This window comes from Sceloporus occidentalis, unplaced genomic scaffold (genome assembly GCF_023333645.1).
Source record: "Sceloporus occidentalis isolate IW3139 unplaced genomic scaffold, rSceOcc1.0.p SCAF_53, whole genome shotgun sequence".
NCBI lineage: Eukaryota > Metazoa > Chordata > Lepidosauria > Squamata > Phrynosomatidae > Sceloporus > Sceloporus occidentalis.
In genome coordinates, this window is record NW_028317033.1 from 2944802 (window position 1) to 2961558 (window position 16757).

The 16757-nt window shown below is 41.2% G+C and overlaps 1 protein-coding gene across 1 annotated transcript; it reads right to left on the reverse strand.

The window, feature by feature from the left end:
- Positions 1–1688: 1688 nt before the first annotated feature.
- On the reverse strand, positions 1689–16094 carry LOC149288210 (calcium-binding protein 39-like). Its single transcript, XM_089492068.1, has 8 exons — positions 15981–16094; positions 9003–9167; positions 8504–8622; positions 8160–8328; positions 7722–7781; positions 7249–7314; positions 6212–6355; positions 1689–1877 (listed from the first exon to the last, which is right to left on the reverse strand). Exons 1-8 carry the CDS (start codon positions 16092–16094, stop codon positions 1689–1691), a joined length of 1026 nt encoding a protein of 341 aa, XP_089348194.1.
- Positions 16095–16757: the final 663 nt, after the last annotated feature.

The following is a 16757-nucleotide window of genomic DNA, read 5'->3' on the forward strand; positions in this document are numbered from 1 at the left end:
AACCACATGCATGACCTGAATCACTCATTCTGCGTTGCCAAGCATACAGTCTGCTGAATGACAACTACAAAACCTGCATCGCCAGATCGACCCAGTCAAACTATTTAATAGCACTCAAAATGTCATCATGAAATCTTAAACCAGATCCATGGCAAAGTAAATGACTCATTCATCAGCAGTCTGGCTTTCCTTTTCCAAATACACCATCCTCTCCTAACTTCATAACTACAATCTGTATGTGAAGTCAAGCACTTACTGGCACATTTTATTTTACAGTAGCATAACAACTGCAGTGGGTAGTGCTGGTGCCAAGGTAGAGAGAGAAATCCATATGCTTTAGCCAGTGCCCTGGAAATCCGTATGGGAAGGGCTGCCATGGAAATATTGACGAGTCAACAGGGGGAGAGTGTAAACCTTAGAGTAAAACACTGCTGCATAAATTGGTTTGTGTATTACCTACACTCTAGCATCAAACCACTGTGACGTCTCCAGCCATCTGTAACCCAGAATAAGCACCCACACCATGCAGGGTTTACCAGACGCAAGCTATACATTCCTAAAGTGTAATAATGGAGCATGTTTTGTATAGTATTTGCCAAACTGCACCATCTGACAAGATACAAGGATATAGTGAGTCAAGTTATTTTTGTTTTCTGCGGATAGAGTTACTCTTAACAACTTAAAATATCACCAAGGATGGTATAGTGATCAATGTCTGGTTCTGCATGAGTTGAGAGTGTGGTATACTCAGCACCACTTTATGGAGAAGCACTTTCAGATGAATATATGCTGTGTCCAGCCTCCCACCAATGCTATACGATTCTGCTCTTTTTCAAATCCATCATAAACACCTGCTAAAATAATAATAAGCACACACCATCAAATAAAGCAAGAAAGCAGTTGAAAGGCATATATAAGGAATATGCGCGTATCTTTACAGAAAACTCCTCCAATTCACACTTAAAAATACACATTAACCCCAGAATCTTCCACTGCTCTTCCTCCATGCGGGCTGCATTGCTCCTCTTTATTTCAGATAAAAGCACTGCACTGTTGCATTTTATTGATTGTTTCGTTTGAAATCAAGGCATATTGTTGTCTTAAAAGTACCAGCTATGCACGAATCAGGTTTTGTGCTCGATTTCTCTAACAAGTTCATGTGCAAATATGCTGATGGAAACCAGATTTTCATTTTTCTGCAAGCATGCAATGCCTTGCATAAAAAAAGGGGGGGAAAAAAAAGTACAAGTATGCCTTCTTTTCCAAAACCCAGACTAATAACTATACACTCACTTGAGATACTACGATCTCTATTTTACTTCCCCCAAATACATTGATAATGAAAGTCTCAATCCCATGCCGATGCAACAAGGAGAAAAGATGGGGAAAATAATTCCATCTGGTGTTATAAATGTGCAAGACAGGAAGAAAAAAAAATAAAAGATAGAAAAGGTAGTTAATGCACTCTATTAACCCCTGAGCTGCTGGAGGATAGTGCAGCACCTGGGTTCTTCCAGCAGGCAAGGGGTTACACTCTGATTAAAACCTCAAACACAAATGTAATTAAGGACAATAATGAGAAACTGTTCTGGTTGCAAGTGAGTGCGTTGCTCGAAAAGTCCATGGGATGGTGAATACTCTTGCAGTAAGCGCTGGGTTTGGGTTCCCCGTCTGCTCCCCCATCCACCTCAGGCCTCTTGCTGTGCGGGTCTCTTCAGGTCCCGGATCTGTTTCACTAGGTAGGTTTTCTCATCATTAAACTGCTCATCTTCAGTGCGGTCATTCTGGAATTTGCTGAGAAATTCAATAAGTTTGCTCTGGTTCTTCAGCAGGATGTCCAGGACAGGTTGGGTCTTGTTGGGGTTGGCTACAAATACCTGGAAAAAATGGAAGTTGGAGAAGAAACAAGGACTGGTTTTACTAATGCGGAAACCTGAAAACATGAATGAGAATTACTGGCACAAAAGGGAAAAAACACGGGTAGTTAAATCCTTCTTTAGGTGTGTGGGGGGCATTTTGTACCAAAAAAACCTAGGGCTTTTTTCTTTTTTGCATATTTACATTGTATCGTTAACCACACACACACACACAACCCCCCCACCCCAGCACTTTCCATACTAACAAACTACCACAACCCTTCCAATCTCAACAGATTTTCTCCTTTCTCCTGAGCCCTCTTGAATGCATGCTCTGTATGCAACAAACTCACTGCTGTTCACAACCTATTCATCTCTAACCACCTTTTCATCTCTTTGCACTCACTGAAACATGGTTAACATCCTCCAACACTACCTCCCCTGCTGCTCTCTTACAATGGCCTGCACTTTAGTCAAACAACTAGACCTGGAGACCAACAAGGAGGGGTTGTTGGAATTCTCTCCTACCTCTGCACCTTTCAATGTATTTCACCAATTCCCTCTCTCTTTCAAAGAACACTCTGTCAGTCTCTTCTCCCCAATTGATCTTTGTGTTGCAGTGATCTACCGGTGAATGCTCCTGCTTCTTTAATCAGTTTGCTGCAATGGCGCTCTCACTTTCTATCCCCCACTATCACTACATTAATCCTAGGGGACTACAATATGCCCATTGATGACCCATCCTCACCTACTGCTTTGAAAGTACTTTTGCTTTCTTCCTGTCTCGAACTTTCAAAATAGTATAACCCCCCAACGCACCGTGACGGTCATCATAACCCTGACATGCCTCCCACACCTCCTCTACCCAAAAACCACCACAAACCTAATGAAACCTCAACATTCTACAGCCCCCCCATGCCATTCACCTCAGCCATGGCGCTCCACATAGACCTGTCTCCTAAAAAAGGTATTCACGTACTGCTGAGCATCTGTAGAAGAAGTCTTGTTCACCTGAGATTTTACTCATTACAAGCTCATGCTCCACTGGCCCTATATAAATACATTTAGCGTAATATATCCATGACTGTCCTTTTTAATTTTGCATTCACCCATACAATATATATGATATTTTTTCAAGGACCGATAGCTTTCTTTTCCATTTTGAGTTGTATAGTACAACATTTAGTATGAATACATTAAAATGAAATTTGAAAGATTATTTTCCTATGATAAGTGTTCCCAAAGCAGTTCAGTTGACCAAAATACCAACAAATATATTAATATAAGTGTCCTTAATTTGAAAAACCCAACAGGCATAGTTTTTTTTTTTGTTTTTTTTTTATACTTTTGGGAAGTTACAGGGTACAAAATGGAACATGCTTGTTCCGTTTTCCAAACTTGAATTTTTCAAATTGTATTTTGTGACCAAAAGTATACAAATTTTAAGGCAGAAAACAAGCCAGGTTATTTCACAGGTATTTGGGCACCAATCCCTGGCAAAAAACATTACTTTGTGTTGCTTTTCTCAACTAAGTTTTTTTTACAATTGTTTGTGACTGCAGAGAAACCCACCAAAATATATTCAGCTGCATCTACAGATTATAGAAAACCCCACATACATACGAAATACTACATGACACAGTAATTTTGCAGTAATTTTGTGAGCGCAAGGTGTCCATTCATAGGACGTCTTGTATGATCAAGTCATCATGGGATATTTCCAGTGTGGAAAGGATGAATGATCATCCCGAGGACTGCCTCTATTGTGAGGAGAGCTAATCCTGGGTTGTTTTTTAAAATATTCTGTATGGGGCTTCATGGGAGTGTAGAAATGCACCACATGCATTTGTTTCATGATGGACTATAATTTAAAAGATCATTCATTTTCCAGATCCTATATCTATACAGAATACAATAATCAAGTGTATTTTGTTTGTGCCTCATCCTTAAATATCCTTAAAAGTTCCTTCAGAAGAGTACCTGCACAACTTCAAATCATATTTAGCACCAGAGGATTGAGTACAGTCTGTTAAAATGAATGCAGATTAGTCAAGGAAGCACATGGTAACTCACTCGGGATGACAGCAGTATTATACTATGTCCCCAGGGACATTACATCTGACAGTTCCCCTTTAACCCCTTCGGAACCATATGGATGTACCAGTAAATGCATAAAAGGCAACGCAAGATGCTCTTTTGGACTGTCCAATAGAAATTGCAGCGACACAGGCAGATTCCCGACACAATCCTTTCCACCGGTGCCAATGCCAGTTCAAAGCCAAAAAGGAAGAATGGGTCAGAGTGCTCAGGAAAGTCCAGCAAGCACCAGGACCTTCTCCTAATGTTGATTCAGCTGCGGGATTGGGGCACCACCAGTGCAGAGCTTGCTCAGGAATGGCAGCAGGAAGGCGTGAGTGCATCCGCACGCACAGTATTGGTCTTCACAAAGTTTGCTGCTTCAGTGTTCTTAGATATTTTTGTCAGATGTTACTATGGTATAGTGAAGTAAAATTACAAGCATTTAATAAGCATCAAAGGCTTTTATTGACGATTACATTAAGTTTATGCAAAGAGGCAATATCTGTAGTGTTGGCCCTTCTTTTTCAACACCTCCACAATCCGCCCTGGCATGTTGTCTATTAACTTCTGGGTCAAATCCTGACTGATGGCAGCCCATTCTTGCATAATCAATGCTTGGAGTTTGTCAGAATTTGTGGGTTATTGTTGGTCTACCTGCGCCTCTTGAGGATTGAACACAAGTTCTCAATGGGATTAAGGTCTGGGCAGTTTCCTGTCCATGGATGCAAAATTTCGATGTTTTGTTCCCCGAGCCCTTTAGTTATCACTTTTGCCTTATGGCAAGGTGCTCCATCATGCTGGAAAAGGCATTATTCGTCACCAAACTGTTCTTGGATGGCTGGGAGAAGTTGCTCTTGCAGAATGTGTTGGTACCATTCTTTATTCAATGCTGTGTTCTTAGGCAAAATTGTGAGTGAGCCCACTCCCTTGGCTGAGAAGCTACCCAACACATAAATGGTCTCAGGATGCTTTACTGTTGGCATGACACAGGACTGATGGTAGCGCTCACCTTGTCTTCTCCAATCGGAAAAAGAATTGATCAGAGAAAATGACTTTACCCCAGTCATCGGTTTAATCCCTATACCTTTTGTAGAATATCAGTCTGTCCCTGATAATTTTCCTTGGGAGAAGTGGCTTCTTTGCTGCCCTTCTTGACACCAGGCCCTCCTCCAAAAGTCTTAGCCTCACTACACATGCAGATGCACTCACACCTGCTTACTGCCATTTCTGAGCAAGCTCTGCACTGGTGGCGCCCGATATCCTGTCTCCGATGACCTTCCGGGTGGCCCGGAAAGAAAATGCCCAATTACGCAATCAAGCATTTAAAATGTAACGGCTTCCTGGCACAGAAGGGGTTAAAGCCTCCAGTCTGGAGTATATGCAAATGGACCATTATTTAAACTGAGGCAGCAGACTGTCCAAATTAATATTTGCGTATTATTTTGGCCACAACTGTACTGAGGTATGTCCAAAATCAGTACAACTAAATTGTTACAACCTGAGGGTATTTTCTGTCAATTTACCTTTGTGAGGGTTTTTTTTTTTTCCTATTTGTCTCTAGTTTTTACTGAATTAGTCATAATAAATGTTTGGCTAATCATGTAAATATGGTATCAAAAGGAAGCCTCTCCTTTAAAAGAGTCACACTATTCACAGAAAAAGAATGATTGAATCGGCATATGGCAAAACAGCTCTGGTATTTGATGCATGAAAAAAGCCCGGTAGTGTAGTGGTTAAGATTACAAACATCTTGGCATCACTGGAAAACACATTTAACCCTAGTAATGAAACTGGTTTATAATAAAACTTCCTTCAGCAGCTACAGATGATGAAACTACACAGGAAGATGATTTTTTCCCTCTCTTGCACAATATATTTGATACACTATGAATAGTAAGCAATGGAACAGGGGCGTAAGCTGGTGGTAAAGTGAACGATAAAGCGTTTCTGCTAGATAACTTTGTCTGGTGCCGTTAATGTTTCACTGTTCATATTTATGTTGGTGCTTCTTTAACATGCAATCTTAAGAGTTACCTCTTGTACATATTGACTAACCCTGACCTCTTACAAAAGAGTCTTATGAAAGACACGAGTTCTGGCTTACAAATAGCATTTCCTCTGTTTTGACATGTCACCCTCCCTCTTTCTATGTCAATTTTAGGAATGTCCCACCATTTCCTTGTCAAGGATCAGTGAAATTATGTACTAAATCCATGCTGGGGTATACTGTTACACTAATATTTTGGTAAAATTTACAACACTTCCCCACTCATCACCTTAAAGACATGGAAAGCTTCAAATTGGATGTTGCGGCTTTTGTCACGTAGAAGGTTCATCATCAATTTGAGGTTCTCTGGTTTGCTGATATATTTAGTCATGATAGTGAAGTTATGTCTGTCCAACAGAAGCTCTCCAAGAAGCTGCAGACAGGAGAGAAAGAAAAAGACAAATTAAAAAAAACAAAATACATGGTTGGTTAGATAACGTGTATAAAATGAATAGAATAGAAATGAATAAAACGAACAGAAGACGACAAGGAGATAAAAAGGTTCAGAACATGTTAAGGAGAAAAAAATAATGAAAATGAATGACAAAGGAAAGTGGTAAATGTTGCATAAACATTAGCACAAGCATAACAATAAAAATAGTGCTGCCTTACAACAAACTGCCCACAATTACTGCTAATGCCAAAACATTAGACAACGATTTATGTGCTTTAACCCCTTCATTACCGCCGTTCTTATACTGCGTCTTCCCTTGAAGACCGCAGTTTTATTTAAATATTTTAATTCCGTGCTCGTGATTCGCTTAAAAGCGATCACGTGCACGGAATTGAGGGTGGAGTGGCTGCTACAGATCACTGGGAACACCCAGTGGTCAGTAGCAGCCGCCCCTCGTGATCCCAGCGTCCATAGTGACGCTGAATTGCGCATCATCGATGACATACCTGGTACGTTCCGGTCTGGGCGTGACACCCAACCAGGAAGTACCAGGTACGTCATCGGTACGGAAGGTGTTAAGTGAACACAGCTATATTTGTAGCTTTTTTATTGTTCATAAGAGCTATTCCTCTCTAATCTCATAGATAAGGCAGCCTTTGGAGACATAGGGTACCAGCACACAAGATCTGAGTCTTTAACACACTAATACTAACAGAAAAAGGTAGTTTTTCAAACAGCTAGAATATCAGAAGTCCAAATTCCGTGCAAGAAATTCAAAACAGATCAACCAAACTGGTTAGACCGCGTCTTTCGGTGTGAGCAATGCACATACTATTCGCACGCCAATAACACAAGGTAAATGATAAACCTACCTTCAATGACTGTCGTTTTGTCACATAGTTTTCTGAGTGCAATAACTTCTCATATTCACTGAAGAACTAGATGGAGATACAAACATTAGTCAAAAGTGGGGTAACGCGCTAAAAATGCGTCTCTGTTTGCAAGCAGATTCATACAGTAGTGTGTGGATACCAAGTGGCGATCCAGGCAGTAAACGGTTCTCAAGACCGCAAAGCACTACATGGTAGTGTACATTACTACACTGGAGCAATGTATGAATGTACCTGCTAACAATTACAAGCAGTATAGAGCATTATGCTAACATGCATAAGGCTACATTCCTTTGCTACAGATCAATAAGGGAATGTGACCCAGATAAATGTGGAAAAAACTGTATTAAGATCTTTAGAAAATTAATGAAGGAGAAACCATAAACCTGGATATAAATTATTTTACGGTTTTCCCTTCCAACACAGTTGTGTGTGATTCTGTTAAGAATTCTTACCCGATCATAATGCTGCTCAAGAAACTCAGCACTCAAGAGCTTGTGTCTCGTCAGCAGGTCCTTGAGAAAAAAAAAATCAACCAAAATAATTACATAACAACATAATAATTACAAAATTCACATTTTAAGATTAGTGTATTTCAGAAAATGCACAAAATAAAAACACATAAAAAACGGATTTTAGATACGTATTTCCCCTGGGACCCACTCACGAGGGATGGAAAAAAAAACCCATTCATGTGTTTAATGGATTTGTCCATGAAACAATTTAGGAAGCCTTAATAGATTTTAAATCCAATGAATACCCAAGAACCAAAAATTGTACAAAAGTAGTGCTGCACCCTGCCAAACTGTTATCATTACAGTTGCTTGTAGAACAGTGCTTTTTAACTGGATGGCCATTTGTAGCATGCCTTTTGTGGATTTCGCAGATATTACCTTGAACGTTGCAAAAGCATCTGAAGCGATGTCAAACGTTGACATCTCCACATATCGGAAGAAGTCATAGAACTGCTCGGACCACAAGATGATCTTAGCAAGTGGCTCGTGCCGGATGCATTCCCGCAGCATGATTCCGCAATTTAGAGCAATCTCAGGAGACTCGTATCTGGAGGTTTTACATAAAGTGGTAACAGACACAGTAGTAAGAAACCAGATATAAAAAACAATGGAGTTAGACCACAAACACTTTTGTCTCACAACTCATAGGCAGTCTATTCTTCTCTAAAAGCTAACAATAACACTACAGTATGTCAATGCCGTTCCGAAAAAAGAAGTCATACCCTTTTAAAAGCATGAAGAGAATATTCTGTTGAGTGCATATGTATTCCACTGTCGGAGTCCGAGTTCCAATTTGCCTCCGCAAAATATTGTTGAAGATCTGAGCCACATCTTTTTTGCCCTAAAAGGACAAATTGTTTACGTTAGGTACGCTTGGAAGGTGTAAACATCTAAGAACAAAATGCAAAAGGTAATGTGCTAAAATAGGCACAATGCATTACTAAGAGCCAAAAAGGATGAGGTGGACCTGCATTATGTGTTGTTAACATGGAAACAACGACTTCTGTGAATGAATCTTTCTAATGTTATATTTAGTTAAACACGTCAAATTCAGCAGGATAGGTGAAAAGTACCTTTAAACTTGATCCCCCACACATTACAAGGTGGAGTACTGTAAATACAGTGTAACAGAAAAGGAGTAACTCAATTGAACCTTTGCTGAATTAAAGCCTATGGTTGCAATTTCTCTGTGTGAGAAATGCGGCCGCCATTTTGTATTACCTCAAAGTCTATGAGCTGTAGATCAGCCACCAGGGTTCCCAGAAGGCCACTGTTGTACAGTTCCTGAGCCAGTTGAGCTACAGCCTCTGTTTGTGGTTCCTTCTCGTTTGTTCCATAAAGGATTTCCTTCATAGCCACCAGGTTTTTAGACACCTCCTCAGTTGCCTGTGAAAAAAACAGAGTTGAATTAAAAATGTTTGTTGAGGGGCCAGGACTGCAGGTTTTGAAAAGGCTTCTTGGCCCCTCACATAGAAAACCTGCTACACAACACAGACTGTGGCGGACAATACACACACACACAGGTTGACATATATATCTATATAAAATGTATGATACATGCAAAATGTACACATATAAAAGTATACCACCACATAGAACCTAGCTATAGGACTGTTTTATTAAAAAAATTAATAGGGACATGGGGTGGGCCATGAAGAGAAATGTATTTCTGGAAGTTCAGGTTGCTGCCCACCAGCACCCTTATCCTGCAGATAAAGACGATACTGATTTTCTGTGATGTCAACTCATGAGGATTTACTAAGCAGAGGTGTGGACAGAAATTCCCAACTGGAAAATTAATGTGAAACAAGAAAATGGTTAGTGTCCAGAGAGGTACAATGTCACCTGCAGTGACTAAAGACAACAGGGGAACGCAAGATTCTTGTACGAAGCACACAGGAATTGTAGTATACAAGAAAAAAATAGTAACACACGTTAAATTCAAATACTGTGTGTACACAAGTGTGATTCACACCCATGTGTCTTTAGCCACTTGAAACAATATGACACCCATGTCAAATATTCTCACTGCTGGCAGACATGTCCTCTGTCACAAACACATGTGGCATTAGTTGATTGTCCTGTAGGAAAACGTTAGTAACTCCAACACAGTGTGAACGTCCTCCACCAAAAGACTCTACAAGCATGCCCTGGTACAGGGGTAACTCATTAACCGATAATACTGCTGTCCTGTCCATTTTCTGTCTCCCGGACACAAACGAGCTTCTTTTCGGCTTAGGCCATGGCAGTTTCTTATCGTCCTTGCTCCTGATGTGCATGTCGTCAGCAGAATACGCAGAAAGCGAGATGTTTGAGCCTGGAGAGGGACGGCTAAAGGAATTGGTTTGGAGGGTGGGGGAGCTGAATGTGTGAGGTAACAACCCTCCTCTCAACTGTAAAACGAGACAGCACAGAAAAAGGAGTTTATAAACCCACACGAAAGCAGCCAAAGTAACAGGTCTCCCAAATGAAAGAGAGGTTTGATCGGTTCTTTGCAAAGTGTTGATTCGTTTGCAAAGTAAAAACAAAAAGAAGCCTAAAATGGTTCCATTTTAAAAACAACTGTGTCTAAGAAGGCTGGAAACCTAGTGCTATCACATTCTTGCTGCTGTAGTTTAGCAGATAAAGCATTTTTTTTGTGCTGTGTTTTCCCCAAGTCACAGAGAATCCGAGGTATTGAAAGAGGTTGGGCTCCAGCACTACTCCTAAAAGGAAACAGAGGCTCCTTTTCAACAGGATAACTTCGGCGATCGGCTCGGACAACCAGTGTACCGAAGACCTCCAGCTCCCCGTGATGTAGGACGTAGACGAACAGAAGGATTTTTATCTAATAAACCATAGCAGTAAGAACAGCAAAACTGGTTATATGCACATAAAATGTCAACTCATGAAAATACAGTACACATAATTCATTGTCAATGCACATTAAGGGTATATGACAGGCAATGTCTTTTTATGGTGATGGTGACTCTGTAATGAGTGAGCAGAAATACGATGTCACTGTGTCACCATTCAAAGAAGAGATGTGATGAGGCAGTCACTATATGAAAGCATATTGTTACAGAACATGACTAAACCAGCCTGGTATGATTTATCTGGGACACTGAGCCCCATGAATCACTTCCCAGTTCAGTCACACCCAACAAAACACAGTAAAAGGTGTGTGCGTGTGTGTGGCTGCATGCTAATTGGCTACATGCAAGTATAAATGCAACCAAACACAAATAAAAGTAACAATATGATTGAAAATTCTACCACCACTAGCAAATAAAGGGACAATATTATAGTATTACAATCTTCCAATCCAATGTCTATGAAATCCATAGTGCCTTCTATGCAACTGCACGGGGGTCTGAACAGAGCCTCTGCAGCATTTGCCAAATGACTGGAGGCAAGTATTAGACTTGTGCATTTAGATTTGTACGAATTGCAAATTTAATTAAACTTGCAGACTTCGTCAATTTGTGCGAATCTCAGAAAAACTGAGAAAAAAGAAAAGAAAAACAAGAAAAAAAAATGTCGGACTCTTTCGCTTCCATTCTTTCACACTCTCTGAAACTCTGCCTACCTTCTCTGCAAACTGCTTCCGTGTCTCGCAGCTCACCTTCCATGTCTCCCATCCTCCGTTCTTCTATTTTCTCTATTATTTCTTCATCTGCATCTTAATGGACATAGCCTCCTGGAAACTTCTGATAAAATGGCAGAGCTTCAGATGACATCATCACCCTTGGAGGGTTGGGGTAGAGGACAGCACCCGTAGCTCCGTCGTTTTTCCCTAAAATAACCCTGTGAAACATCCTCTCCCCGGATCAGAGGGTCGGGAAGGGGGTACGTCACCAAAAGCTCTGCCATTTTGGCAAAAGCTCATGTCCTTGAGGATGAAGAAGGGATAAAAGAGGAGAGAAGAGGATGGAAGACACGGACGCAGACCTGCGATACATGGAGTCAGTTGGCAGAGATGGTAGGGAGACATTCCAAGAGCATGAGAGAAAGTGAACAAAAATGAGAGAGTGAGCGAATCTGTGAAAGTGAGCGAGGGTAAATGTGTCTGAATGAGTTTGGTCCCCGAAATGGAGAAGGGCCCCCGATTTGTGTCCGAAATTAAATGCGTGGTCCGGAAACAAATATGGGTCACTTCTCCTGACATAAAATAACTATGCATTTGCAAGGGGAAGAGCACACAAATTTAAAGGGGCCACGCATCTATCATATATTAAAGTACATGTGATGGCTGGAGTGTCCCTTTTAAGACATACTGCCACCTAAACCTCAGCACCCAAGTGAAGCATTAAATATGTGATGCTAGCTTAGATGAATACATTGAGCAAGAAAAGGGGTTTTAACATTAATAGTGATTGCCCTCTGTGAAACTTTGTAACCGGCCATTAAAGTAAACTACTTTATTTAAAATAAAAAGAAAAGGCTGCATTGTGGTGCCAGACCAAAAAGTAATGAAACACTTTCTAGACATAACATAATAAAGGTAGTATTTTCAAACCTCAAAACCAAAAGGTATCAGGCAATCGAAATGTCTAATTTCATTGCCTCAAGTTGAAAAAAAAGCAAAAATGTACTTAGTTTAGGTGGCCGCAGCATCCCACCCACTCTGTCCCGACATGTTTCGGTAAGTATCATATGGCAGTAGATGTGTCCAGTCGAACCCATCCCCTGCTTTGAAACAGGTAGGGCAGGCAAAAGGGGAAATTGCATAGGGGGGATAGTGCTAGGCTCCTATGCCTTTGCAAGGGGGCACCATGTAAATTAAAGTGCATATAATGGCTAGTGCGTTCCTTTTAATGAGAAAGCACCATAAAACTGCCGTAAAGCTCAGATACAAATGTTATGGAATATTGTAGCAACCTATATTCGAGCCAACAGAAGTAATATACCGTATTGGCTCGAATATAGGCCGCACTTTTCCCCCCCCACTTTAAGTCTTTAAAGTGGGGGTGCGGCCTATATTCGAGGTCTAGCGCCCGACGGGCAGGCAGCAGGGTTAGGATGCAGATCCCCCGCAGCGGTGCAGGGGACCCGCATCCTACTCTCTGATACGCTCAGACAGCCTCCCCTGCCAGCACTTTCCACGGGGGGGGGGGGGGTGCCGGCATGGGAGGTTGTCTAAGCGCATCGTGCAGAGGTTCACCGGCTGTGGCGATGCAAGCGTAAACAGCCTCCGCTGCCAGCACATCTGCACGACGTGCTTTAACAACCTCCCTTGCCGGGAATTCCCACGGGGGGAGTCCCGGCCAAGGAGATTGTTAAAAAACATCGTGCAGACGTGCCGGCAGTGGAGGCTGTTAACGCTTGCATCGCCGCAGCCGGTGAACGTCTGCGCGATGTACGCTAACAATCTTCCTTGCCGGCACTCTTCCACGGCGGAAGTGCCAGCACCGGAAGTTGAGTACGCGTACTACGTAGCTGGTCCCCGCCGGCCCTGCAAGACCTCGGGGAGTCTGCACCGGTAAGTCTGGGGGGGGGGGGGGGGGCCTCTTGGGGCAGAGTGGCAGCATATCTCAGGGGGGGTAGAGTAGCAGCATATCCCGGGGGAGGGCACATCTCGGGGGCAGAGTGCATATCTCGGGGGGGGGGGCAGAGTGGCAACATATCTCGGGGGGGGCAGAGTGGCAGCATATGCAAGTGTTTTGTTTTTTTCTTTAAAAAAGCACCTAACTTTTAGGGTGCGGCCTATATTCGAGCCTATACGGTATATATTATATATATCATCAATCCAATATATATGCCCCAAGCTATTTTACGTTTCAGGACCAAAACTATATAAAGAGTAAGAGTACAGCGATGGGTTCAAAGGTGGCCCTGACCTTAAAAAGGATAGAGGTGAATCTAATTTCTCCTCTACCTTGTTATGAACAGTGCTTACTCTGGAAAAGATACATGGATGACATTTTTTATACTTTAAGACAGGTACGATAGTATCAACTTCACTGGCATTCTGAATACATTACAACGCAACATAAGGTACACTATGGAATTGAGCACAGAACAGATTTCTTTCATGGATATTTTTGTCAATGTTAAGGATGGGGCTATCACAACATCATATAAGAAACCAACAGACCATAATAACCCATTATATTTCGATTGATTTCATCCTACACATCTGAAGGGGGTCTTTCTTTTAATCAGCTTTCAAGATTTAAGAGAACTGTTTTGGATTTAAGAGAACTGTTTTGGAATTGTAATGGAGGATACCTTTGCACTTAGAGATTATCCTGGGGAAGTGCTTGATAGAGGAAGAAAATTGACAGTAGAGATGGAAACAATATATTATACTGACAATGTGCTACTAAGAAGTTTAGAATACCATCCATTTCCAAATATTCCCCAATGAGTAATTCTAACACACATTCGGAAGTGAAATAATTCAGGAAAGTTGTTATTACTCTCAAAAAAAACTACCAATCAACTTTGTTTTTCTACAAGACGGCCCCCAATCTAAGGAACTGATTAGTTAACACAGAAATAGGTTCAAATAAGGTTGTGACCCAAACATTTCTCAGCCAACCAGGATGGGTACTTACCCACGTCTTAACTGCCAACAGTGTAATAGCATCTTTAAGGGAACGACATTTACTCACCTACATACAGGTCAGCAATTTTTAACGTGTACTACTGACTATTTACTTAAAACAGAGAACATAAATATAATATTTGTAAACCACTGATGGGAACAGGGGGTTTAGATCCCCCTGTAGTCTGACATTTGAAAGAAGTGGGACCCACGGTCAGTCAAAGATTTCAGGTAATAGACCATGTACCCCTCTGCTATGACGAGGGGGTGATCAAGAATGTAAAAATAGACCCTGTGCATCACTAGACTTAAGTATCGTTCTCCTAAAGGAGTCAAAAAAGATTATGAATAGAAGCACTTTTTATAATACTACTATTGGGCCAATGCACAGACCCCCGGGGATTCCCGGATGCATACACACTGGTCCATCTTTAGGCTTGTACCTGCTTCTGGGGGTCCCGCATCGTGAGTATCTGTATTCTACAAACCTTTATTTTTCTTTTTAGTGCTTTTACCACAACTGATCACTCACCTGGCTAACTGTGGGGGTTCATCTTTATTATGAGTTGTGGCATACGTTCTTTTTATTTATTGGTGAGTAATACATTGTAGGGATGCTATAAACACAATTTTCATACCGACTGAGTCTCTATAACAACAATTGAAGGCTGCAGTAGCAGATATAGTAAGCCATAAACTGGAGTATTAACACGGTCTACTAGACAGCCACCATCGTATAACTGTACGCTAAAGCCATACTTGAGTGATCTAGCATTCCCATTATGTGGGCGCACAGAATAAGGATACTTCGGTCATATTTTGCTAACGTAATAGTGAATGTACTAGACACCAGAAAATAAAGGCAAACATTTTATGGAACATCAACCTATGTTGGCGGTGTTAAAGGCCTAAAAGGGGGAGAAGAAAAGTTCTCACTTTTATCAATATTTAGCGACTTGGTGTAGCGAAACCCTCAGTTTACACCATAGAGCCTATTCACCAACCAAAAGTAAGGCTCCCTGAAGTAACAGTTACTTACTACATTAGTCCCATTGATTGCTGTTAGAATGAGTGACAGCTTCTTGCATCATCTGCTTCTCTAAAGCAGCCAGACAGACTATGAAAGTGATGTAATCTTGACACACACACCCTTACTGCCCATAGACAATTTAAACAGACAAAAGTTTAATAAATGAATTCCAGCAGTGTTATACTTACTGTTTAAAGAGCCACCACAGTCATCATATACATTTTAATGTACATGATAGCTAATAGGTTCCAAATTGCCTGGCATGTGATATACTTACTCCCCATGAATGGAAAATTCTCCCATTGATTTCAAAAAGAGATCCAACGCAAATAGCCAATCAGTGGAATAAAATGTTGGAACAGGTTCTATATGAAGTACTTGTTTCCAGGTTTGAAAAATGCATTTCATATGAATTTGTATATCAGGGCTCTCCCTGTCCTTTTAAACATCCAAAACGGTTACAAATATTAAATTAAATATACAAATTCATGTGATGTTACCAGAAAAACCTTATATAATAAAAAAGGTATTTTATTCAAACGCAGAAGTCCTGGCATAAGTAACAGGATCCCAACTTAATGATCACTACTTTGTGCTGTTAGCTGTATGTGAATGATAGAAAGGAGATGTATTTCTATACCTTTTCCGCTTTCTTGTCAGAGATGTCCTGCTTCTCGAGCACAGCTATGCTTTCCTTTAGATTCTTCACTATGTCTGCAGGAGACTTGTGGGACTTCCCAAAGGGGAACGGCATGGCTGGTGTAGTGACAACGCTCTACAATCCCGCTCCTGCTCTAGAGTAAATACAGGGAAAAGGTTTTTTAATCAACTAATCTGACCAGACATCAAATCTTAGAATGCCGGTGATAGTAACATTAAAATAATTGTACTACTGTATGGCGCAAAGCAGTCCTGTTTCAAAAAACAGAAGTTTCAGATGAGAATGTCAACGAATGCATTAGAGTACTGTACACCTGATCACACACATACTGTATAACGCATGCAGTGCATTACAGATAAATCACAACGGAAACATGAGCAGAGCTACAGCAAATGCATGGAATCAAACACTATTCCTATAGATCTTGCAAACTAGGTACGTTATGAAAGGGATGTCCACAGAGTGGATAATGCCACCGTTACCGACTTGATCGGAGATAACCAACAGGTCGTTCTCTGTCTCATGATGCTGGCAGCCGAAAAGAGAACGACCGTGCTTATGACTGACTGAGCAGTGTGAGAGAGATATAAGTAAAGCAAAAGCTGGAGCGCTACCCCGGGGCAAAAAATTAAAACATTGAGAAGAAAAGTTGGCGCCTTCATTTTTTGGCGAGCTCCTGGACTCAAACCAAATTTGTCAACCCCTAGGTTAGAACATTTCTAAAGAGCAAACACCGAAAAGCGGCCTTATCACCTT